At 43.8% G+C, this 25,698-nt stretch overlaps 1 protein-coding gene across 1 annotated transcript in view; it reads left to right on the forward strand.

Moving 5' to 3' along the window:
- The window catches only part of LOC126176339 (uncharacterized), a 337,183-nt gene that overhangs the window by 79,270 nt on the left and 232,215 nt on the right, over nt 1-25,698 (forward strand). The window contains exon 2 of the mRNA XM_049923491.1: nt 11,804-11,987. Within this exon, the coding sequence (XP_049779448.1) occupies nt 11,804-11,987 (184 nt within the window). The remainder of the gene's footprint in view (nt 1-11,803; nt 11,988-25,698) is intronic.

Consider the following 25,698-nt stretch of genomic DNA (forward strand, 5'->3'; position numbering starts at 1 on the left):
CTTGAATACCATTACACTTAGCTTATGCTTCAGCTAATGGGGAGGTACTGAATGGAATTGGGGAGAAGAGACATTTGTGGCACAACTTGACTAGAAGAAGGGATCGGTCGGTAGGACACGTTATGAGGTATAAAGGGCTCACCAATTTAGTAGTGGAGGGAAGTGTGGGGGGTAAACATCGCAGAGGGAAACCAAGAGATGAATATACTAAGGAGATTCAGATGGATGCACATTGAAGTAGTTACTCGGAGATGAAGAGGCTTGCACAGGATAGAGTAGCATAGAGAGCTGCATCAAACCAGTCTTTGAACTGAAGACCCAAACAACAACATGCTTAGCATCTGCTTCGTTTCATGGAATATCTCACACGACTAGTTACGATCCATACAAGTAATCTAAAGTTCTTGTTCATGCCTGGACGCACGTAATCACCCCAGATCTTCAGATCTGTCGAGCCCCTTATTGTAACAGTAAAGCGCGTGCCTGGAAACTGTAAAGTTACGGGATCGAATCACTGTCAGATAATGGATTTTTCGTCTATCAGTGATGTCGAGATTGGCCAGAAACAACATGCTGTTCTGATTCCATGTTAAACTGTAGGTCTCCTTTACCTGGTTGGATAACTGGGATAGGTTAGGGACACTGATGTCGCGAAAGTGGGGTCCAACTGGAAGACTTTCACCAGGCGACTGAGCCACACGAAATTATAATAATTATTATTCTCCAGATCTTATTTCAGGTGGTTCAATCATATGTTGCCTTAATGTAGACTCCCACTAAGATTCAGGTTTGGAAATGACTCAGTTTAATTTCTTAGCTCCACCTTAAGATAACAAAGCTGCCTTTAAGGAATAGGCCCTATGTTCTGAAAGCAGGGACGCAGCGACCTGGCATATGCCAGGCTTCCATTCGTCAGGATAGGTGAGGGAAATGGTGCAGGTGAGGACTGATATAGACAGGACAGTGGTAGCATCAGCAAGTGTTTTCTCCAAGCAGCAGCATAGAGCGCGACGGTCGCCCGGCACGCGTGCCAGCACAGCGGGTCACGGCATAGCTGTGGCGTGCGCCACCCTGCGAGCCGGTGAAGCGGCGGCCGTGTCATGCTGTGGTCCTATCACAGGGCTCTGCAAACTGGCTGGCTGCACAAACGCGTGCATACTTGTGGTTCCCCGTGTTGTGGGCTTGGGTGCGAAAGCTCACACTAGGAGCGATTTTCAATATGAGAGTTTTGCTAACAACATGCACTGATCATCCAGAACATTATGACCACTAACCTACACTTATCGATACAAGCACTTCCAAGCGATAGCAGCGTCACCTGGCCAGGAGCAAGTGCTAGTCAGGTACTCACACGGTTCACGTAGTATCAGTGACCGTCGTGGCTGAGTGTAGAATGGGGAAGGCGCGCAATCTATTTCAGTTTGACCAAGGACAGATTGTGACGGTCCGGAGGGTTGGCACCAACATTTCGGAAACTGCTCGACCAAGACCACACGCAGACGTGGTGGTGTTGGGAGACCACACCTCATTACAGATGTCGGACGTTGTAGGCTGGCCAGACTGACAAAACAGGACGGGTGATGAACTATGGCGGAACTAACACCAGACTTAAATGCTGGGCAGAGTACAAGTGTGTGTGAACACACAGTGCACCGAACACTCCTAGTGATGGGCTTCCACAACCGACGACCCATGACCCATGCATGTGCCAATGTTAACACCATGACAAATGGGTACATGACCATTGGCACTGGACGCTGGCACAGTGGCCGAGTGTTGCATGGTCTGATGAATCATCATGACAATTGGGCGGGGGGGGGGGGGGGGGGCGAATCCGTCTTCTTCCAGGGGAAGAGCTGCTTTGCACCTCTACTGCGAGACGGAAACAAGCTCGCGGCGGCTCCATTATGCTGTGGGGAACTTTCACGTGGGCATCCGTGGGTCCAGCGGAGCTTGTGCAGAGCACCATGGCGGCCAAGGCGTATCGCACACTGGCTGCACACCACATACTCCTCTTCATGACAATCATGTTTCCCTATGGCAGCGGCAGTTTTCAACAAGGTTACGCGCCATGTCACAAGGCCAGGAGTGTGACGGAGTGGTTCGAGGAATACAATGGCGAGTTCCAGTTGATGTGCTGGTTGCCGGCCGCTGTCTCCGAGCAGTTCTAGGCGCTTCAGTCCGGAACCGAGCTGCTGCTACGGTCGGACGTTCGAATGCTGCCTCGGGCATGTAAGTGCGTGCTGTGCTTAGGTTGGTTAGGTTTAAGTAGTTCTAAGTCTAGGGGACTGATGTTCTCAGATGTTAAGTCCCATAGTGCTTAGAGCCATTTGAACCATTTTTTGCTGGTCCCCCCAACTCGCCAGATCTGAACCCGGTCGAACACGTCTGCGATGTGATTGAACGTGACGTCAGAGCTCGTCGCTCCCCTCCCCGGAATTTACGGGAATTAGGTGACGTGTGTGTGTGTGTGTGTGTGTGTGTGTGTGTGTGTGTGTGTGTGTGTGTGTGTGTGTGTGTGTGCGCGCGCGCGCGCGCGCGCGCGCGCGCGCAGATGTGGTGCCAACTCCTTCCAGAGACCTACCAACGCGTCATTGCTTCCACGCTACGACGCATCGCCATTTTTATCCGTGTCAAAGATGGATATACCAGCTATTATACATGGTCGTAATGGTCTGGCTGATAAGTGTATTCACTTTGTGTATATATACCTGGAAGGTCTTCGATTGTTGCTTCAAAGTTATGACAGAACGTTACATTCAAAAATATCTGAGTTTTTTATATACCGATTTAAATATTGTTGTTGTTGTGGTCTTCAGTCCTGAGACTGGTTTGATGCAGCTCTCCATGCTACTCTATCCTGTGCAAGCTTCTTCTTCTCCCAGTACCTACAGCAACCTACATCCTTCTGAATCTGCTTAGTGTATTCATCTCTTGGTCTCCCCCTAAGATTTTTACCCTCCACGCTGCCTTCCAATACTAAACTGGTGATCCCTTGATGCCTCAGAACATGTCCTACCAACCGATCCCTTCTTCTGGTCAAGTTGTGCCACAAACTTCTCTTCTCCCCAATCCTATTCAATACTTCCTCATTAGTTATGTGATCTACCCATCTAATCTTGAGCATTCTTCTGTAGCACCACATTTCAAAAGCTTCTATTCTCTTCTTGTCCAAACTATTTACCGTCCATGTTTCACTTCCATACATGGCTACACTCCATACAAATACTTTCAGAAATGACTTCCTGACACTTAAATCTACACTCGATGTTAACAAATTTCTCTTCTTCAGAAACGCTTTCCTTGCCATTGCCAGTCTACATTTTATATCCTCTCTACTTCGACCATCATCAGTTATTTTGCTCCCCAAATAGCAAAACTCCTTTACTACTTTAAGTGTCTCATTTCCTAATCTAATACCCTCAGCATCACCCGACTTAATTCGACTACATTCCATTATCCTCGTTTTGCTTTTGTTGATGTTCATCTTATACCCTCCTTTCAAGACACTGTGCATTCCGTTCAACTACCCTTCCAAGTCCTTTGCTGTCTCTGACAGAATTACAATGTCATCAGCGAACCTCAACGTTTTTATTTCTTCTCCATGGATTTTAATACCTACTCCAAATTTTTCTTTTGTTTCCTTTACTGCTTGCTCAATATACAGATTGAATAACATTGGGGAGAGGCTACAACCCTGTCTCACTCCCTTCCCAACCGCTGCTTCCCTCTCATGCCCCTCGACTCTTATAACTGCCATCTGGTTTCTGTACAAATTGTAAATAGCCTTTCGCTCCCTGTATTTTACCCCTGCCACCTTTAGAATTTGAAAGAGAGTATTCCAGTCAACATTGTCAAAAGATTTCTCTATGTCTACAAATGCTAGAAACGTAGGTTTGCCTTTCCTTAATCTTTGTTCTAAGATAAGTCGTAAGGTCAGTATTGCCTCACGTGTTCCAGTATTTCTACGGAATCAAAACTGATCTTCCCCGAGATCGGCTTCTACTAGTTTTTCCATTCGTCTGTAAAGAATTCGTGTTAGTATTTTGCAGCTGTGGCTTATTAAACTGGTAGTTCGGTAATTTTCACATCTGTCAACACCTGCTTTCTTTGGGATTGGAATTATTACGTTCTTCTTGAAGTCTGAGGGTATTTCGCCTGTTTCATCCATCTTGCTCACCAGATGGTAGAGTTTTGTCAGGACTGCCTCTCCCAAAGCCGTCAGTAGTTCTACTGGAATGTTGCCTACTCCGGGGGCCTTGTTTCGACTCAGGTCTTTCAGTGCTCTGTCAAACTCTTCACGCAGTATCGTATCTCTCATTTCATCTTCATCTACATCCTCTTCCATTTCGATAATATTGTCCTCAAGTACATTGCCCAAGTACATAGACCCTCTATATACTCCTTCCACCTTTCTGCTTTCCGTTCTTTGGCTAGAACTGGGTTTCCATCTGAGCTCTTGATGTTCATACAAGTCGTTCTCTTATCTCCAAAGGTCTCTTTAATTTTCCTGTAGGCAGTATCTATCTTACCCCTAGTGAGATACGCCTCTACATCCTTACATTTGTCCTCTAGCCATCCCTGCTTAGCCATTCTGCACTTCCTGTCGATCTCATTTTTGAGACGTTTGTATTCCTTTTTGCCTGCTTCATTTACTGCATTTTTATATTTTCTCCTTTCATCAATTAAATTCAATATTTCTTCTGTTACCCAAGGATTTCTACTAGCCCTCGTCTTTTTACCTACTTGATCCTCTGCTGCCTTCACTACTTCATCCCTCAAAGCTACCCATTCTTCTTCTACTGTATTTCTTTCCCCCATTCCTGTCAATTGTTCCCTTATGCTCTCCTTGAAACTCTGTACAACCTCTGGTTCTTTCAGTTTATCCAGGTCCCATCTCCTTAAATTCCCACCTTTTTGCAGTTTCTTCAGTTTTAATCTACAGGTCATAACCAATAGATTGTGGTCAGAGTCCACATCTTCCCCTGGAAATGTCTTACAATTTAAAACCTGGTTCCTAAATCTCTGTCTTACCATTATATAATCTGATACCTTTTAGTATCTCCAGGGTTCTTCCATGTATACAACCTTCTATCATGATTCTTAAACCAAGTGTTAGCTATGATTAAGTTGTGCTCTGTGCAAAATTCTACCAGGCGGCTTCCTCTTTCATTTCTTAGCCCCAATCCATATTCACCTATTACATTTCCTTCTCTCCCTTTTCCTGCACTCGAATTCCAGTCACCCATGACTATTAAATTTTCGTCTCCCTTCACTATCTGAATAATTTCTTTTATTTCATCATACATTTCTTCAATTTCTTCGTCATCTGCAGAGCTAGTTGGCATATAAACTTGTACTACTGTAGTAGGTGTGGGCTTCGTATCTATCTTGGCCACAATAATGCGTTCACTATGCTGGTTGTAGTAGCTTACCCGCATTCCTATTTTCCTATTCATTATTAAACCTACTCCTGCATTACCCCTATTTGACTGTGTTTATAACCCTGTAGTCACCTGACCAGAAGTCTTGTTCCTCCTGCCACCGAACTTCACTAATTCCCACTATATCTAACTTTAACCTATCCATTTCCCTTTTTAAATTTTCTAACCTACCTGCCCGATTAAGGGATCTGACAGTCCACGCTCCGATCCGTAGAACGCAAGTTTTCTTTCTCCTGATAACGACATCCTCTTGAGTAGTCCCCGCCCGGAGATCCGAATGGGGCACTATTTTACCTCCGAGAAAATTTTACCCAAGAGGACGCCATCATCATTTAATCATACAGTAAAGCTGCATGCCCTCGGGAAAAATTACGGCCGTAGTTTCCCCTTGCTTTCAGCCGTTCGCAGTACCAGCACAGCAAGGCCGTTTTGGTTAATGTTACAAGGCCAGATCAGTCAATCATCCAGACTGTTGCCCCTGCAACTACTGAAAAGGCTGCTGCCCCTCTTCAGGAACCACACGTTTGTCTGGCCTCTCAACAGATACCCCTCCATTGTGGTTGTACCTACGGTACGGCTATCTGTATCGCTGAGGCACGCAAGCCTCCCCACCAACGGCAAGGTCCATGGTTCATGGGGGTCCATGGTTCATGGTGATTTAAATATGTATTATATATAAGTAAATATGTTAAAATATAAAGGGCAAAAATGTCTAAAAGTTCTTAACCGGTTTACTTTAAATTTTTACATAATACTCTAATGAACATTTGGAGAAATATAGGATACAAATTTTTCTTATACAGTGTAATCCAAAATTTCCCTTACAAACATCTAGAACTCGTAGAGGGTAATCTTTTGAATTGGAACCCATGTCCGAGAACGTACCGTTTACCTGCTACAGCCGTTTGAAACATGTTTGCCTGTTAGGTGTGCAACATAGTAGCCACGGTGCGAGGTGCTTATGTCTGATTGGCTGATGACATTTGACGCCTCTCCTACTCCATGATCGAGTTCGAGCCTCATTCATGTGTCCGTGGGTGTTAAAGCAACATTGCTGAGTACACCGACACGGACCTTCTGAATGGCGAAACTCACGGTAGTGGAAGAGCTCCTATCGTCTGTATCAAGATCGGTCTCTAGAACGTCGGACTCCATCGCAAACTCTTTTCGCCACAATTACACAACGGCTTCGAGAAAGGGTACCTTCACCGTCAGCAGGCGTGAATGCGTGCTCCAAGGAGACGCCACATACCTGTATATCACCGAAAACTTGCACCACAAATATTGGGGAAACGGTAAGTGTTATTGACGTGCGCTTTTCACAGAATGGCAGTCAGGGGCTCGTATTGCCAGCCAATAAGCAGATCGTAATAATACTTAGAAGGTTTATTTTTTGTGCAGACATACTTTTCTAAACGGAACAAATGCTATTGATATTGACAGACTAAAAGTAGGATAAATTTAAATTTCAGTAGTGTTTGTAGCAGAGTTTAGTGTGAGTCGTTTGTGAGATACTGTGCAGTTCAGAGTTTCCTCACCAACACATGTTTGTGCCATTTAACCATCGCAGTTTCTAGGTATGATGTTATATTCGTTTATCGTCTGATTGTGTGTTCCTTGAGTGCATTGCGACTTGGTCGTCAGTTACTGCGTGACTGTTTAAGCAGTATCTCGTGAGTGGAAAATGGGATATACCAATGTAGAAAAAGTACTGATGGTGTACGGAGAGCGTAAGAAGGATGCAGTTCGTTTTTGTGCGGTGTGTGAGGCAAGATATCCCAACAGAAGTCAATCATCTTGACAATTATTTATCAACCTCTTCAACCAGTTACGTGAAAGTGGTAGTGTGACACCTAGACAACGTAACAGAAGCAAACAAGTGACGAAAGAAGAGGGGACATTAATGTTATCGCTGCTGTTGCAGTTCATCCATACGTTATCTCCCGCAGAGTAGCACGACGAAGTGGCCAGCCGCTGTGGCCGTGCGGTTCTAGGCGCTTCAGTCTGGAACCGCGTGACCGCTACGGTCGCAGGTTCGAATCCTGCTTCGGGCATGGATGTGTGTGACGTCCTTAGATTAGTTAGGTTTAAGTAGTTTTAAGTTGTAGTGGACTGATGACCTCAGATGTTAAGTCCCATAGTGCTCAGAGCTATTTGAAACGACGAATTGGTACGAGTCAGGCAAGTGTCCTACCAATTCTCCATCCACATAGGTTCCATCTCTATCAAGTCTTTCTCGATCAAGAGCTGTATGGAAATGATTATGAGAATCGTGTTAACTTCTGTACATGGGTATTAAGACAGCATACTCCAGAAGTTTCGTGTATCTTGTCTGGTAATGAAGCCACATTTACTTCATAGCCAGGTAAACCGCGGAAATACGCACTACTGGTCTGTTGACAATCCCCGTTGAACATCAGCGTCTGTGCTGCGTAAACGTGTGGTGCGGGATAGTGAACCATCAGCTCATAGGTTCGTTTTTCGTAGACGGAACATTGAATGCGCACTAGTATCGCAATCTCCAATTAGACCATCAAGCAAGGATGCTGCACACTAAGAGGACCCTGTGGTACCAACATGACGGCTGTCCAACACGTACTGCACCAAGAACTGCGGGATGGGTCCACGAATTGTTTCCAAATCGTTTGACTGGACGCAGGGGGGCCTGTACCTTGACCCGCTCGCCCGTTCCCCGGATTTGACGCCTGTAGACTTTTATTCCGTGGGGAAAGCTGAAAGACGCTGTCTACAAGCGAATACTATCTGCACCCGATGATATGCAGCGACGTAATACTGCAGCCTGCTCGGACATTTCCGCTAAATTTGCTAGCACGTGTGCAGCAGTCGGTTCATACCAGGTTGAAAGCGTATATTGCCGCTGCCAGTAGTCATTTTGAATGGAACCGCTGATGGTCGAATCCACGTAACTAATATATGCACTTGCGTTGTTCTGTAGTGTGTGCTATCTAAAGTATTGTAAAAGTGTCGGTGTGGCAACTTTTGAAACCACGGCGTCACGGAAACTATTCGCACTCTAATCCTGCAACAAAGACCACTGACATTTTAATTTACCCTATTTTTACTTTGTTAATGTCAATAGGCATTGTTCCTTGTAAAAAAGTGTATTTTTCACAAAAATACACTTTCGAAGTGCTATTATTGGAATCTGTTTATTGACTAATAAAACGACCTCCTGACTACCAATGCATTTTGCGATAAACGCACTTCAATAGCACTACCGATTTCCGCAATATCTGCGGTGCAAGTTTTAGGTGATTGATAGTGAAACGTTATTAGCAAACAGGAAAGTTGTATTTGTGACTTATTGTCTTGTGATTAGAATACTGCCCAAGAATCTCAGTGTGCAATAACAGTGAAGAAGGCTCAGGGTGAGAGAGAGATGGGGAACGGGAGATGAACAGAGGACTGAGAAGAAATGGAGGTAGGAAACGGATAGGGGGAGTTGGGGAGACAGAGGGGGCCGGAGATGGATGGAGGTGGAAGGAGAAGATAGGGGAGGAGGTGATGCCCAGAGAGAGGGGGAGCGAGAGGGGGCTGTAGGAGATGCAGAGAGAGGAGGGTAGAGAATTTGGATAGAGAATGGAGAAAGAAAGTAGTAGATTTATGAATATTTTCTAAGTTTGCGTCTGAAGTTTGACACGGGATTGCACAACATCTACTGCCGCGCCTCGCAGCTTCACAAATAAGACGTTATTCAGCAGCAAGTATTTAATACATCTTACCTTCCACAGGTCCAGGTGACACACCGTAATCTGATCTTGAAAATGATTAATAGTTAACGACAGAAGGACCAGGAAGAAAAATCAGAGCATGGCATTCCATAGTTACTTCACCAAACGCAATGAACATTTATTCCATGAACTTAACAATTTTCAGGGCGAGAACAACGCAGGGAGTTATCTAAAAACATTTACTTGAAGCATCCATTAACTGAATCACAAACAGATTCATTTAAAAGTGTGAATGATAGATCACTCTGACAAGATACATACTTCAGGTGAAATAGTTTCTCCGCTTTGAATTCTCGATGGTCAGTAAGACAGTTTTCACCAGTTTTTTTACACACGTTCTGTATTTCTCTGGACTTATATTCAAGTGACTAAAACGTATGATCATTATCAAGTATTTATGGTGTCTCCTGTACAGTGTGTGACTCAATGCTGTTTTACCGCCCGGAAACTGTGCGCACAGTAAAAAGTTTTCAACCAAGCCTCAAACGTTTAGCTTCCATGCTAGAAAGTTGCTTCAACGAGAGATTTTTTTATTAATCCTGCATAAAAAATACAAATCAGTATTACACAATTTACATATTACGACTGCATAACAACGTATAAAGAAAATGCGTCCCAGCCCGCTTGTAAAAAACTCTTAATATTCTTCTAAATTAGTCACATTTTTATGAGACTGAAATAGTACGAGTTCCTTCTACTCCTACTATCCACGGACTGTAGTTTTCAAACCTGATAGTAGAACATTATATTAGCAAAATAGTTAACAGCTTTCATAAGCACCTGAGAATGTCGTGAGTGCAAGGTTCTTACTGGGCGACCTCTTCCTAAAATGCTTACGAATTCGTCTGCCATAGTCCTCTCACAATCACACTAGAATACAAAATGTTTTTCCGACCGATTCCTTCGTGCTGCAAAGTAATTACTCCGAATGTTTTATGTGGAAACTCTTAAAGGTGTCGGAATTGTAGCGTGTAACATGGAGGTGTGTAACGTAATTATGGCGTTGCGTGAGAAATCGAGTTTTGAAGTCGAAGAGTTCGTCCACACGTGGAACACCGCAACCACCCTCCATACAGACCCGACTTGGTCCCCACCTGTCAGCTGTTTCCAAAACTTGAACAGCGTTTTAGGGGAATCTGCTTTGACAGTGATGGAGCGGTACAAGCAGAGGTGTGGTTGTGGGTCCGTCGAGAAAGTCAAACATTCTACAGTGATAGTATCAACAAACTGGTCTCTCGTTGGGAGAAATATTTTCGTCAGAAGAGTGAGGAATAACTCTGTAGAGGTGAGGAATGAAGCTATAAAATGTCAGTAGCGCTTTCTTTATTTAAAAAAAAAAGCTTTAAGAGCTTTCACATAAAGAATACAGAGGCATTACTTTTCAGCACGTCTTCGTACACTTTAAAAAAGAAAAAAAGACACCACGAAAGTATTATCGGAATGGGACTGAAATCGGTAGATGTGACGTACACGCACAGAGATGATTTATTCAAGAGAAAAAGCTTCACAGATTGATCGAGTCAATAACACAATGGGCCACCTCTGGCTCTTATGCAACAGTTATTCTACTTGGCACTGATTGACAGAGTTTTTGGATGTCCTATTAAGAAATATTGTGCCAAATCATGTCCAACTGGTGCATTAGAACGTCAGAATATCGAGCTGGTTAGAAGGCCCTGCCCATAATTCTCCAAACGTTCTCAATGGCGGAGCGATCCGGCGACCTTGTTGGCCAAGGTAGGGTTTAGAAAGCACGGAGGTGAGCAGTAGAAATTCTCGCCACGTGCGGGCGGGCATTATCTTGCTGAAATGTAAGCCCAGGATGGCTCGCCACGAAGGGCAACAAAACGGGACATGGAGTATCGTTAGACGTACGGCTGTGCTGTAAGGATGTCGCGTTTGACAACCAAAGGGGTCCTGCTAGGAAATAAAATGGCACACAAGACCATCACTCCCGTTGTCAGGCCGTATTGCGGCCGACCGTCACTTTTTACCCCACTGTGGTCCGCAGCATCTCCAGACACGTCTTCACATTGGAGCATGATGGGCAGAGCCCTTCATACATCTCGGTATTTTGACGATCTACCGCCCCAGTTGGGCAGAAGTTGGCACGATATCCGTGAAGTGGACACGCAATAAATCTGTCAGTCAGTGCCATGCCGAATAACTGCTTGCACATGGGCCAGAGGTGGACCAACGCGTTATTGACTTGCCATATTTCAAAAATGGTTCAAATGGCTCTGAGCACTATGGGACTTAACTGCTGTGGTCATCAGTCCCCTAGAATTTAGAACTACTTAAACCTAACTAACCTAAGGACATCACACACATCCAAGTCCGAGGCAGGATTCGAACCTGCGACCGTAGCGGTCGTCCGGTTCCAGACTGTAGCGCCTAGAACCGCTCGGCCACCCCGGCCGGCACTTGTGATCATTTATTAGTTTTCAACTATTAAGAAATATGTACTGCATTATATGTACTACTTCTGAAGCGATTGATAATAGTTAGTTAAGCAGAAGGGCAATTACATGTACGAGCAAAGGCATTGGCCCCAGGATCGAGTCTTGTGGGTGGCTACTAACGATTCCGCTTCTCCCGCGCCTGCAGTTTGTTTGGTCGCCGCCACGGTGTGCCATGGGCACCGGCGCCAGCCGAGGCGAGGGTGGCGGTGGCGGCGTCTCCAGCGGCGGCGATCTGCGCCTGCCCGGAGTCCAGCTGCGCTTCTCCAGGCCACAGCTGCGCGCCGCCGGGTGCCTGCTGGAGGACATGTGCCGCCAGGACCCAGCGCACGGTGAGTGGCCAGCGCTGCTCAGCTCCAGCCCCAGCAGGTGGGGAGCTCGTAGCAGCAGATGCCGGTCGCCAGGTATGTTGCTCACTGCGAGAGGTGAGCAGTCTGTCAGCATGGTTCGAGTGGTAGGCTGAGGAGAGACGGCAATCTGCCTAAAGTTTCTTTGGCAACTGTTAGAGCCCACCACCCAATAACGTAAATACACTGGCGGAAAAAATCGCAACAACAAAAAATAATTAGTGTAGAGTGATGAAATTTCGGGAAAACATTTGTCTAGGTAAAATATAAGATTAATATTGCAAGATCACAGGTTCATGTAAGCGCGAGATGGCCCGCCCGGTTAGCCGTGCAGTCTAACGTACGGCTTTCCGGATTGGGAAGGAGCGACCGGTCCCCGGCACGAATCCGCCCGGCGGACTTGTGTCGAGGTCCCGTGAGCCGGCCAGTCTGTGACTGATTTTTTAGGCGGTTTTCCATCTGCCTCGGCAAATGCGGGCTGGTTCCCCTTGTTTCGCCTCAGCTGCACTATGTCGGCGATTGCTGCGCAAACAAGTTCTCCACGCATGCGTACACCACAATTACTCTACCACGAAAACATAGGGGTTACACTCGTCTGGTGTGAGACTTTACAACCCTGGGTTCGGTGTGGGGTGGCGGAGGGGTTAAGTGGACTGCGGTAGTCATCGTGGGGTTATGGACCATTGCGGCTGTGGCGGGGACGGAGCCTCTCCGTCGTTTCTAGGCCCCCGGTTAACATACAATACAAGTGCGAGATGGGCCATTGTAAAAGTGAAATCACCAGACAGGCGTATAAATTTGCAGTAGGGGGGGTGTGGGATAACCATCGTGGTGCTCATTATACACTATAGAAAATATAAGTAAATCTACGAAATAAACAATAGTAAAACGTTGTTAGCAAACAAGAAAGTCGTATTTATGGCTTATTGGTTTCTAATCAGAATCAGAATTTTCAATAACAATAAACAAGGTTCAACTACAGACAGAAGGAGGAAGAGAAGATGGACAGAGGGATGAGAGGAAATGAACATAGAAAACGAGAAAGAGAAGATGGACAGAGAGGTGGCAGGATGAGATGGAGACAGGGGGAGGGAGAAGATGGGCAGAGAAGGGGGAGGAGCTGATGGCCTGTGAGAGGGGCAGAGAGAGGGGGCAGGAGGAGATGGAGAGAGAAGCTGGAAAGAGGTGGACAGATAAAGGGGGAGGAGCTGATGGACTGAGAGGTTGAGAGAGAGAGGAGGCAGGAGAATATGGAGAGGGAGTTGTGAGAGGAAGTTGGACAGAGAGAGAGAGAGAGAGAGAGAGAGAGAGAGAGAGAGAGAGAGAGAGAGAGAGAGAGAGAGAGAGAGAGACGAGGAGGTTGTAATGGACAGAGGTTGAGAGGAAAGGTGCAGGAGGAGATAGAAGGGAGAAAGAAAAGGTGCACAAAGAAAGGGGGAGGAGTTCATCGACACACACAGAGAGAGAGAGAGAGAGAGAGAGAGAGAGAGAGAGAGAGAGAGAGAGAGGTAAGAAGAAGATAGAGGGGGAGTAGATGATGACCAGAGAGAGGGGGAGGAAATGGACAGATGAAGAAGTACGGGGTGATGGACAGAGGCAGGGGAGAGAAGGAGATCAGGACGTACAACCAGTTCCCATACATATTACAGTCGTATGCTCTCTTCTTTCTTTCTTATTGAAGCAGATTGAGCGACAGCAGAGTGTTTCTGCGTACAGATAGTATCGCGTAAAAAATATTTAGTTGCAATTTGATCATACACTGCACTCATCAAAAGCAAAAATGTAAGTCGTAGTCGATTTTTAATAAGTAAATAAAGGCGCAGACTTGTGGGAGGAACTACTGTAGAGATTTGTCCTGGAATTCCTGGGACAACATAAGACTCGTACTGTTATCGTCAGTTGTATGCTTAAACTTGTGCTCTTAAAATTTTTGACAGCAAAAGGCTAGCCTCGTTTAAAACAAACGTTCTCTAATTTTGTTGTATAATTACCTGAGAAATACGTTATATTTTGGAATTTTCGGACGCTTACAAAACTATATTTTCGTAATTACAGATACGAGTGTTTTGGATACGTAACTTATTTCGTAGTATATCGACGTTTGTGGCTCACATTTACTACCAAAGAATACATCACCTCTGTATTTCATTGTATATTAAAGCAAATAAACGTAACTTTTTAAGAATTTTCAAAAGCTACATTGTACTGCGCATAATCTTCGAGTAATCTGTAGTAAATCGGCGTTTGTGATCTACATTTATCGTTACTCTGTTTTCAAGTTTGCTAACAAATATAATTAAGCCCAAAAAGTTTTACGAAACTGGTAATAAATTTTCACTGCCGGTTTTTGTGTTGCATTAATAGAAATATCGTTTTGCATATTTCCTTCAATTCTTGTAGGGAATTAGCAGCTTTTTAGCTCAACAAATTAAAAGCTAATCAGTGCGCTTGATTTAAAATTATTTGTTCAGTGTCGTGTAATAGACTGCACCAGCCAAAACACAGACCACTGAATGCTTCGTCTGCTGCTCATGGTCCAGCGGCTGGCGTTGCTGCCTCTGGATCACGGGGTCCCAGGTTCGATTTCCGGCCGGGTCGGGGATTTTCTCCGTCTGGGGACTGGGTGTGTGTTGTCGTCATCATTTCATCATCATCCGGGAATTGTGGTGAGAGGAGTCAGTGAAGAGATTGGGAATTGGTCCAGGAGCTGATAACCACGCAGTTGAACACCCCACAATCCAAATATCATCAGCATCATTTGTGAATGTTGTTACCGAACGCGGAATGAGTTCGTTGACGTTCGTAAGCAGCTGAGAAACACCCTGGTTACTGTCGAAAGACTGGCAGCTGCTGAAAATTGGCATTTTGGAAGAGCTGCTGAGAGTCGAGTACCTGTATCAGAAATCCCTCAAGTACTATCCTCTCTTGTGGATCCTGCCTCCTCTGCAGAAGTACAGCATCTATCGTTACTTGTCTACTTCGCTGCTTTAGCATGCCGATGGTAGATTTAGGCGTCCTGTATAGGTTGGATGGGCACCAGGGAGGATTCATGGTGTTACATCGATCCCACTAACAAACAAGTTTGAAGTCAGAATGAGATTTTCACTCTGCAGCGGAGTGTGCGCTGATATGAAACTTCCTGGCAGATTAAAACTGTGTGCCCGACCGAGACTCGAACTCGGGACCTTTGCCTTTCGCGGGCAAGTGCTGTACCAACTGAGCTACCGAAGCACGACTCACGCCCGGTACTCACAGCTTTACTTCTGCCAGTGCCCGCGAAAGGCAAAGGTCCCGAGTTCGAGTCTCGGTCGGGCACACAGTTTTAATCTGCCAGGAAGTTTCAAGTTTGAAGTGCTGTCTTTCACTGACACTAAAACACAGCCCGTGTGACCTACTTCACCTGTTTTGGAGAAACCTGTTTTGTCCAATGTCAAGAGGTGTGCAAAGGCCAAAGTGTAGGGGTCTTCTAGTCGTCAGCAGTTCACACGTATGGCGAATGATGGTCCCGTTAGGGAAAAGGCAACAAGGGGCAGGAAAGCAGGTGCACTCAGTGTGTATGCCTGAGGGCTTAACCCAACATGTTGAAAAGGCTATTATAGCAGCCATCGTGGGAGCAGGGTGCAACTAAAGGTTATGGCGTACGTTAGAACAAATGATGCCTGTTGTCTGGGCTCTGACACCATACTTGGGTCATTCCAGAGACTGAGAGAAGGTTCAAAAGGCTAGCCTGGGGAATGGTGTTGCAACGAATCTCACAATTTGCAGCATCGTCCCCAGAGCTGACCATGGGGCTTTGGTTCTCAGTCGAGTGGAAGGACTGAACCAGAGACTTTAAAGGTTCTGTGGCAAGCTAGGCTGCGACTTCCTGGATTTGAGCCCCAGGGTTGAGAACTGTAGGGTGCCCTAAATGGGGAAATGTGCACTGCACATCAGATGCTGCTACACAGGTAGCTGAGTGTGTGTGCGTGTGTGTGTGGGGGGGGGGAGGGGGTTCTCACAAGATTTTTTTTCTTGGATTAGGCGACTCTCCATCCAATACAGATAAAGACAGATCTACAAAACCCAGAAGTACCAGTGTAATATCTGATGAGTCAGCACAGCATGGAATTCAACCTTTACACAACGTCACAAGCTCAGCACAATATGCTGTGGGGTGGTAGGACTGGACCAAGTGACACATCAGGTAATCACCATCGACAGTTGCACTGAACATTTATTTGGCACATTTAAACAAGACAAATAACAAATAAAAGCATCAACACATTTTTAAAATTACCATTTAGGTGAGAGAAAGTTACTTCAAAATTTAAACATTCATAAACCACGGCACTTATGGCCTATTACACATTTAGTGAAATGAGTTAAAAATTATTTAATCAAAAATTATGATCAACCTGAAGAACAATTTTCTAAAATTTAACGAGGAAATGTAGTCTTTCGTTACTGCAGTGACTGGTATTACCAAAAGTAATTCAGAGTACAGCCAACAACAAATCAGATACCATGGAACACACCCACGTTACTTAAGTGGCAGGCAACCTGCAGTGTAGGACATAAAATGTAAAATTTCATGTGACCAAGCAACCTCGTGGGATTCAACAAACTACGCCCAGAAGCGGAAGCCAGTCCACTCAGCTGTTTCCACTACTCGGCATGGACTCCCGAACGGGAGCAGCAACGGTCACGAATAGGCACGAAAAATCCCAGAACTAGTGGGTATCTACAACAGACATCTGCCTTAAGTAACTAAAAACAATAATTCATCACAGCACATCATCTGTAGAATCAATCAGCCTATTAATGAACATCAGCCAAGCAATACAATCTATTATCTTATGTGTGTAAGGGCAATTATACATTAATCCGCAAGTGAACTAGATACACGGCCAGCCGGCACGCGCGGGCAAAGGGGGTAGAAAATACACAACAGCATAAGCAGGACGCAACCCAGGACCCCGCACCCGCTACCAAGACAAACAGCGGAAGTCCCGATAAAACGAAATCAAATGCTAGTAACTATCGTGCAGGCTAACAGTATATCGAGACACCCACCCCCACCCCGCCGCAAAACACAAGGTGATTTACAGCAAATAGCAACACTTAAATTTGTGATTAAATCAGGATAATTATCATATCCACATACTGTCATTGAAGGAATTCTTGTACTTTCATTAATAGAATCTGGTTCAAACTATTTAAACACTCAATAACAACTAGCCTCTCAGTAACTTGTAAGAATTTATGAAACTACTCATTTAGTATTAGACACGTCTCTCAGACACACTATCACTTCATATAGAAATGCAATAGTAATGTTATTGCAATTCGCAGCAAATATATCCAGGAAAAATTTTAACCATGTATATCTACAGCAATTGGCCAGCTTAACTCCGTCGTGTGATATGAATACAATAACCAGGCGGCACTTGGACAAGGACCAGCCAAACTGTTTTCAATGGCGGTTAACACTGACAGTATCAATCAACGAACAGAATGTGTCAGCACTCCAGGCCCCAGAAAATGTTAATCATCACACCACATACCGCTCTCACTAGAACCTTGCGTACTAAGCAAGTTCAAATTAACACATTCGAGGACAGACTTAGTAGGAGTAGCAACGGCCGGCGAAGAAAATTAAGTCAACAGCACTGAACCCAGTAATCTATTCCGGCCACAATTTACAGCACAAGCAAGGCACTTACCCTCCAGCTTGTTCGACGAAGCTAGCTGCGGCAGATTCCGGTGCCAGGAGACATGCAGGAAGCGAAATGCACCAACGTCTTCCCAGTAACGTGACTGCTTCCACCCCGGCGATATCTGCTACGGCGCCGTCACCAAGGTTAACAACCCCTTTTAGATGTGCTCTTCCTGCTGCCTCGCACGGCGCCTGTACCGTCCACCCGACTACCCAAACGACGTTACTGCTACGCGTCCCAAAGCAAAAATCCTCGCTACTTGCTAGAGCTTACCCCGCGCACCCCGATCGGTCCTGTAGGTGGCGCCACCGCGTGCTCTGTGCACACCACCAGAAAGATGTCCCACACTGGAGGCGGGAATATCGCTGATCGAGCCACACGGCTCAATATCGAAAGAAATGCCTCCCACAGATGAGAGCATTAAAGTCCTAATGGTTAACAGCCGAAGCATTTGCAGCAAAGTGCCAGAGTTTGAAGCACTCCTGGAAATCAGAGAAGCTCACATAATACTAGGTACAGAAAGCTGGTTGAAACCTGAAATTGATAGCAGTGACGTTTTTGGGGAAAATTAAAGTGCATATCGACAGGCAAATGGGAAATGGAAGTGGTCTCTGTGTCGCAGTAGATAATAAACTCAAATCCACCGAGATAAAAATTGAAGCTGCATGTGGACTGTTTGGGGAAGACATAGTATCGGTGATAGATATAAAATGATAATTGAATACTTTTATCACTAGACTCATCTCGTGATGTAAACCAAAACTTTAGAGAAAACCTCAGTTCTCTTGTACGTAAGTTCCTCAGTCATATTGTAATAATCGTTGGAGACTTTAATCATCCCCAACAATCGATTGGGAAAATTACTGTTTAGTTAGTGATAGGACTGATAAGACATCTTGTTAAATATTAACAAATGCCTTCACTGAAAACTACCGGAACAGATAGTTTGGAACCCCATTAATTGTGGAAATGTACTGGGTCTAATGCCAACAAAGAGACCAAACCTCTTTGAAGATGTCCACATCAAAACTGATATTAGTGACTATGACGCAGTTGTGCCAACAATGATTACCAAAGTACAAAGGACAACTAAAACAAGCAGAAAGGTATATATGTTCAGCAAAGTACATAAAAACTCAGTATGCCATATCTCAATGAGGAACTTAATTCCTTTCAGCACAGAGCAGGTCACGTAAAGGAACTCTGGCTCAAGTTTAAAAGAATAGTTTTCCATGAACTGGATAGATATGTACCCAGTAGAACACAGTTGCCTCCTTGAGTTGTGCTCAATCCACTAAAAGGCTTGCTACAGATATATAAACAAATATAGTTAGGCACCTTTAACATCATGAAACCATTTGTAATACTACTGTAGATCTACACAATATAGTTACATAATAAAAGGACAGAAATTTAGATGTTGCTCTGCTCTATTATACACAGATGTAGGATAGAGGGAGTACAGGAAAATGGGGAAATAAATGGAGGAGGGGGGAAAAGCACAGGTGAAGTGTATCTACTAATGATTACTGTGATCAGTTTAGTAAAACTGGTATTTTAAAAACGCAGACAATTAGACAAATAATTGAAGTTATAAAACTTAAAAAAAGTAAAAAAAGAAACAAAAACTGTTCCTGTAAGTAACATAAAAAATAAAAACATATGTACACATCAGTGATGGCTGTATCTTCAAATTATGAAAAAAATATATAGGTTTTTTATGCCTAATTTAACATTCAAAATAAGTTACCTACAAATGTATTGTGTTGAACCAAGTGCTCATATTAAATCACTTACATGTGTATAACTAAATGATTGACAGAATTATGATGATGTTGCTTTTTATAAGAACGTATGTAATTAAGGGGAGTTTGCAGAACCTATATGGTCAATCTTAAATTAGTCTACTTTATTTACCTTTATCTGTGGAACCAATGAAGAAAACATTGTAAAATTTTGAACGTATCTTAGCCATGAAATTTATGTCTACTGAACTATAATTAAGAGATGAGGTACAAAAGAAGGATTTATGCTTTTTTTATTACAAATAATTGTACATATAATGCCCTAGATGTATATCTATTTAAATTATTTCTATGGTTTTGCCTCAGCAGGTGCAGTATGTTATAATGAAATATGTGCCGAAGTTTCATATAGCTATAACGAGTAGTTTTTGATATAAAGGAACATAAAACATAAAAAAATGTCATTTTGAGAAAATCACATTTGAAGTTGAAAATTATAAAAATTGACTTTTAAATTAAGTCTCAAAAACACCAAGCAGCACAGTCAGCGTTATCATCTTTGCCAGCTTTCTTCTCTGAAAGCTTCTTTCTTCTGACCAACCTTGCGTCTTTGGTGGTGAATTCAGCTGCACACTGAGCCTCGGCGAGTCTCAATTTGTCCAATAACTCCAAGCAGTCTACAGTATGGTAGCCTGGAGTGATGTTAAGATGTTTTACAGCTCTTATTCTTCCCATTTTTCCATCATTAAAATTTAATACAGCATTACTAACTCCGCATTTCAGTGTATTGAGCCATACGAAAAGATTTTTGGGATCTCGTCTCCAGATAATGTTATTGAATGATTCGTTAGGATTCTGTGTTCACCCACCCGTGTAGACACTTTCGGAGAAGGTCTGGGCGAGCTAGGTCCCTATAAATTGGTTTGACTGATTCCATAACAGCTTCAAGAATAATGTTCTTGTGTTCAGAAGACACTCCTGAAACTTCAGCCTTCCGGAATTTACAACTCGATTCAGGTTCAGGTGGGCAGAATGGATGTGTCGGTTATCTGTCGGTTGAAAGTTTGTGGAAATATGAGGCCCAGACTGCTGTCCTCATACTTTGTAAATCATTTACATTAACTTCGATGGCCATTCCATAATCCTGCTGAAGCTGATTTATCGTTTTATCAGTCAGCCGACATCTTAGTGGCTGGCCATCAGACAGTGCAGTGGTGCGAAGAGTTTGTTTTAATTTTCTGAGACGTGTGCTCATGCCCTTTTGCTCATGCCCAACGCATTCCAATTTTCTTATCACAATATTTTAATATTGATTTGCTTCAACAACACACTTACACGCTTTAGAATCTTCATTCCCAAGGTATTGATGATGATGATGATGATGATGTTTGGTTTGTGGGGCGCTCAACTGCGTGGTTATCAGCGCCCGTACAATTTCCCAACCTTTGCGCAGTCCAATTTCGCCACTTTCCTGGATGATGATGAAATGATGAGGACAACACAAACACCCAGTCATCTCGAGGCAGGTGAAAATCCCTGACCCCGCCGGGAATCGAACCCGGGACCCCGTGCTCGGGAAGCGAGAACGCTACCGCGAGACCACGAGCGGCGGACACCCAAGGTATTGTGTGTATCGGACACTCCTTTTCTGCAGTGATCGGCTGAGAATTTTTCTGACAGTTTTCATGTTCATTTTTTCCATTTTTCTCACAGGAGCTAAAACAATGATTTGTAAGTGTCTCAAAGTCAATTACTTTGCCTGTGTTTACAATTGTGATTGTGGCAAGAGAGTTTTTCGATGTGCGGCCATGCTTTTGCCATGTCCCGTCAAACGGAACTGGTATATAAATGCTGCCTTCGTTCATTTCAGGAGCTTCATTTGTTGCAGCCTCCATCGACAGGGAAGCGACAGATTCAATCGCTTCTCCTATAACTTCAATGTACCTCTGAATTTTCGTAAATGGTGGTGGTAGATTCATAAGCGAACAGAAACACGGAGCTGCATTAAGACCATTTCTGATAGCTCCCATGGCATAGAAAAGTCTTACATTTACCTCATACAGAGCATTCCTCCATTCATTTGATGTTACAAATGACTTTCTGTTGTCACAGCATGTGAAAACAACTGCTATTGTCGTAACAAGTCCAATTCTCGCAGAAAAATCTTCTTCAATAATTACTTTTCCACCACAAGTATTACAGCACAATGAATCCCACAACACCTAAATTAAAATGTTCATGTCACACGACACATAACTCAGACCAGAAGTGGTATTTTCTGAATTATCATGCAGTAACCATAGTTCTTCATATTGTTTATCTATTTTAGTTTTAGTTGCACTGGGTGATGTCGCAGCTGCCTCGTTCTCTGGTGGCACATCGAGGTTATTTGATTTTACACTGCTTGTAGGTTCCAACTCCTGAACAACACTCGGTATTACACTTCTAGTGTGTTGGTTACCTTCAAACTTACGTTAGTTGAAGAGACTAACACTTCTGGGCATGTTTATATTACATCAGACTGCACCAGATTTCACCGAAAGTCACTTTTCCACTTAAACAAACAATACCCAAGCGACAGACAATACAGCGTGTGACTGACATCGAGCGCCACGTATTTTCTGTCCATAGGTGAAAATCACAGCCTTCTATAAAGTGTAGGTTCCGAGATATTTACATATAAACAGATGCACGTCCGAAATTTGGTGGTTTCAGAGATACGCATGTAAGACCAGAAAATTAAAAATAAAATATTTCCAAATGCCACAAACAGATGATTAAGGACCATTTTGTGCAGGAAAGAATAAATAATATTCTAGGGCTTTTTTGTAAAATGTCAAAATTTTCCAATTTTTGCCTGCAAACTCCCCTCAATGAAAAAAAAAAAAAAATAAGTACGAGAAAGTTATTACTAAGAAATTGAGAACGTCGTCTGTATGATAAAGAGAGTGCAAACAGTTGTCGTTAAAAATTCTTAAAATGAAATTGCAGTAAAACGAAATGACATCAGGACAGCGACGTCCCATGCTGGACTGTTCGGTTGCGTCGCGCGGCTGCTGGCGACTCCATCTGTGTGTGTGTTTACTTCTAGTGTTTCCAGTGCGGCAGGTAGGCAGCGTGCTCTCGCCTCGTCCCACGTAGTCGCCCAAACGGCTGAAGCTTCCCTCCAAGTCCGTCCTTGTGCGTTGCACTAGAGTAACAAGTCGTCGAAAACACTGAAAAAGCAACTCCGGGAGGAACCTTTCTGATCGCTCGGCACTCAGTATATCGTGTGACTGAATTTATAATTCTTCCAGTACACACAGTGGGCGCACCACCTTACCTGCGCTACGGAAAATTTAAAAATTACGGTATTTAGGTACATTCAGCCAAGTGTGTACTGGAAGATCTCTAACTGCTGTGGTGACGTGAGTATTCTTTAAATCTAATCTCAACATATCGTCCTGTCTGCCCTATGCATATGTCTTCGCAGCTATTACGTTTGATTAGGCATCTTCGCGAAGTTGCAAAAAGATTCTTGTTATTGTCAATGTTGTGGCACAGTTGAATTTTAAGCGGCTTAGCTATCCAGAAACATATGTTAAATTTAAATGCAAACATTTTAGCTTAGTCCATACCGCGACTATTATCGACATCGAATGAAACAACATGTTTACTATTACTAGTCACTATTTATTTACACTCACATCGCGTTTGAAAGGTTCAGTCTCCATCATCAGGTGGATTTACGAGATATGTATTATCATGACATGTATGTGTTGTGTTACAACGTTAGGGTAACTCGTGACACTGTCTGCAGTGGTCACAGGCTCCTTTCTCTATGACATACGATCTGTAAGCAAAAATTGCGTCTCGAAACTACCTAGATACCATCTTTGGTTACAAAATGTAACAGTTTATATCTCATGTATTACGACAGAGACAGAGACAGTGCCACACGTTACTGCAAAGTTGTAACACGACACACACCCGTCGTATTAACACATGTAAATCCACCTGATGAAGGAGGTTTAAAACTTTGAAACGTGTTGTGGCTATAAATAAACATTGACCGGTTACAGTATACTTGTTGCTTCATACGATACGTTGCAAGGTTATCGGATACGTGATCTTAGTAAGTCCTTGGTTCATTTGTCACTTCCTCACGCTTAATACAGTTCCCTCTATTTCCTACTGGTGGTGTTTAAAATGTGCTGTAATTTTTCTTTTTCTTGTTTCTTCTTGTACAGTAATGCCACATGACTGCTTCTGTATACGCTGTTTATTGCTATTTGTTTTACGTTACTAAGTTGCTTAATTACTTCCTCTTCAGGCACCGGTAGTTTGAGTATTTTCGTAACAGCGAAGTTAACATACATTTACATCCAAAGAAACCACGTAGACCAGCGTTTTCCTTGGTAATCAAACTCAAGGCTGCCTGCTCACGTAATGCTTCAAATGGTTCAAATGGCTCTGAGCACTATGGGACTTAACATCCGAGGTCATCAGTCCCCAAGAACTTAGAACTACTTAAACCTAACTAACCTAAGGACAGCACGCACTTCCATGCCCGAGGCAGGATTCGAACCTGCGACCGTAGCAGTCGCGCGGTTCCGGACTGAAGCGCCTAGAACCGCTCGGCCACCGCGGCCGGCGCTCACGTAATGACACCAGTTGGGAAACTATGCTGTATTGTGCACGGATTACACTTGTGAGTGGTTGTCCTGCCACCTACGGCTACAACAATGTGTCGCATGCTTGAAACTGTAAAGATGAGTCAAACGGTGGACCATGAATGACGAAAAGAAAAAGTCTACGTCTACATGCAATGGCCCTCGTACAATTTCTCACGCATGGCTCGTGTGTGAATCACAAAGACAACACGAATTACAGTGCGTACAGATGCATGTAAGCTGTCATTCTATCCGGACTCTATTCCCGAATGCAGAAGGTGGAAGTTACATTTCGGTACATAATTTCACTGGCACACCCAGCAAATAACCCTTATCACACTCCAGATTAATGTACGTATAACAGTAACACATCTGATGATGACAGCATGCAGCCTAAAAGGGTGGTGCTAATAAATATTAGTCAAACGTGTCTGAAGTAGTAAAATGATTCATAAAAATGTAATGCAAGGGGATGGCCAGTAACAGACAGAAAAAAGTCGGGGTAAATTCGAAACCTTTTTGTAAGGCCAGCAGTTATGCATTTTCCTTCACAGGGATGGTAAAATCGGGACTAAATATTTTAAGACTGTTATTAACGAACGCAGAAGACACGTAAGAGGTGAGGGATCCAGAGCGCGATGGAGCAGGGCCCACGAAACCTTTCCAGTATTCCAGTACGCTCGTGCGAAGCATCGGCCCTGCGGCTATGGAGGCGGACGCGAAGCCACATCAAATCATGTCAGGCAGCCATATTAAATCGAGAACTCATAAACAGAAATTTAATAATAAAATATCGGCGCCGCACATCCCTGCTGACGTCATTCGCTTGCTAGCATACCTTTCATCTCGTATGCGGTCTCACAAAGGATACGCTTTAACCTTTCCACTGTTAAAAAAAAAAAAATGGTTATCCTCGCTTTACAGCTTGAAACATTCAGTAACATCAAATCAGAGCACTTGTTGCAACTATACACACGTCGTGAGTCTTGTTAAGGTGTACCAAGGTGTACCACCCCTTTCATCTCGTTGACCGTTCGAGGTACCGGAACGAGGTTTTCGGCAAACGATGATAGGCAGAGGACACTTACTTGTGTGGTTGATACTCTCATCTCTCGTAACAACTGAAATATAGAAGCAAGTATTTTTAAACTCGAACTATATACTTCATTTTAATAGCCTCCCAAGTATCTTGAAGAGATGAGTTCAGTGATATAACACTTTTTGAGATTAACGTTGAGCTTTCCACAATTATATTCGAGAAATCTAGTGAAACTGATCGACAAAGTTGCCGAAATGGACTCTCATACCAAACTCCGTCAGTAATAGGCAGCAATCAGATAAACGCGGTTCCTCTTGGCCCTACGTTATATGACGTAGACACAGATCTACTACGATTGCTGTAAATTCAACTGTGCGCTACCTATTAGCACATGAGAAGGAGCTTGGGAAGACAGAACTCAACACGTCGCTCTTAGCGGAACTAAATCGACTCCCACATACATCTCTCTACCACAGGGAAGTGTGACAGGACAGTTGCTGGTTACAATATACATAAATGACCTAGTAGGAAGCGTCGGATGCTCTTTAAGGCTATTCACAGATG

Source organism: Schistocerca cancellata, chromosome 3 (assembly GCF_023864275.1).
Source record: "Schistocerca cancellata isolate TAMUIC-IGC-003103 chromosome 3, iqSchCanc2.1, whole genome shotgun sequence".
NCBI classification, from domain to species: domain Eukaryota; kingdom Metazoa; phylum Arthropoda; class Insecta; order Orthoptera; family Acrididae; genus Schistocerca; species Schistocerca cancellata.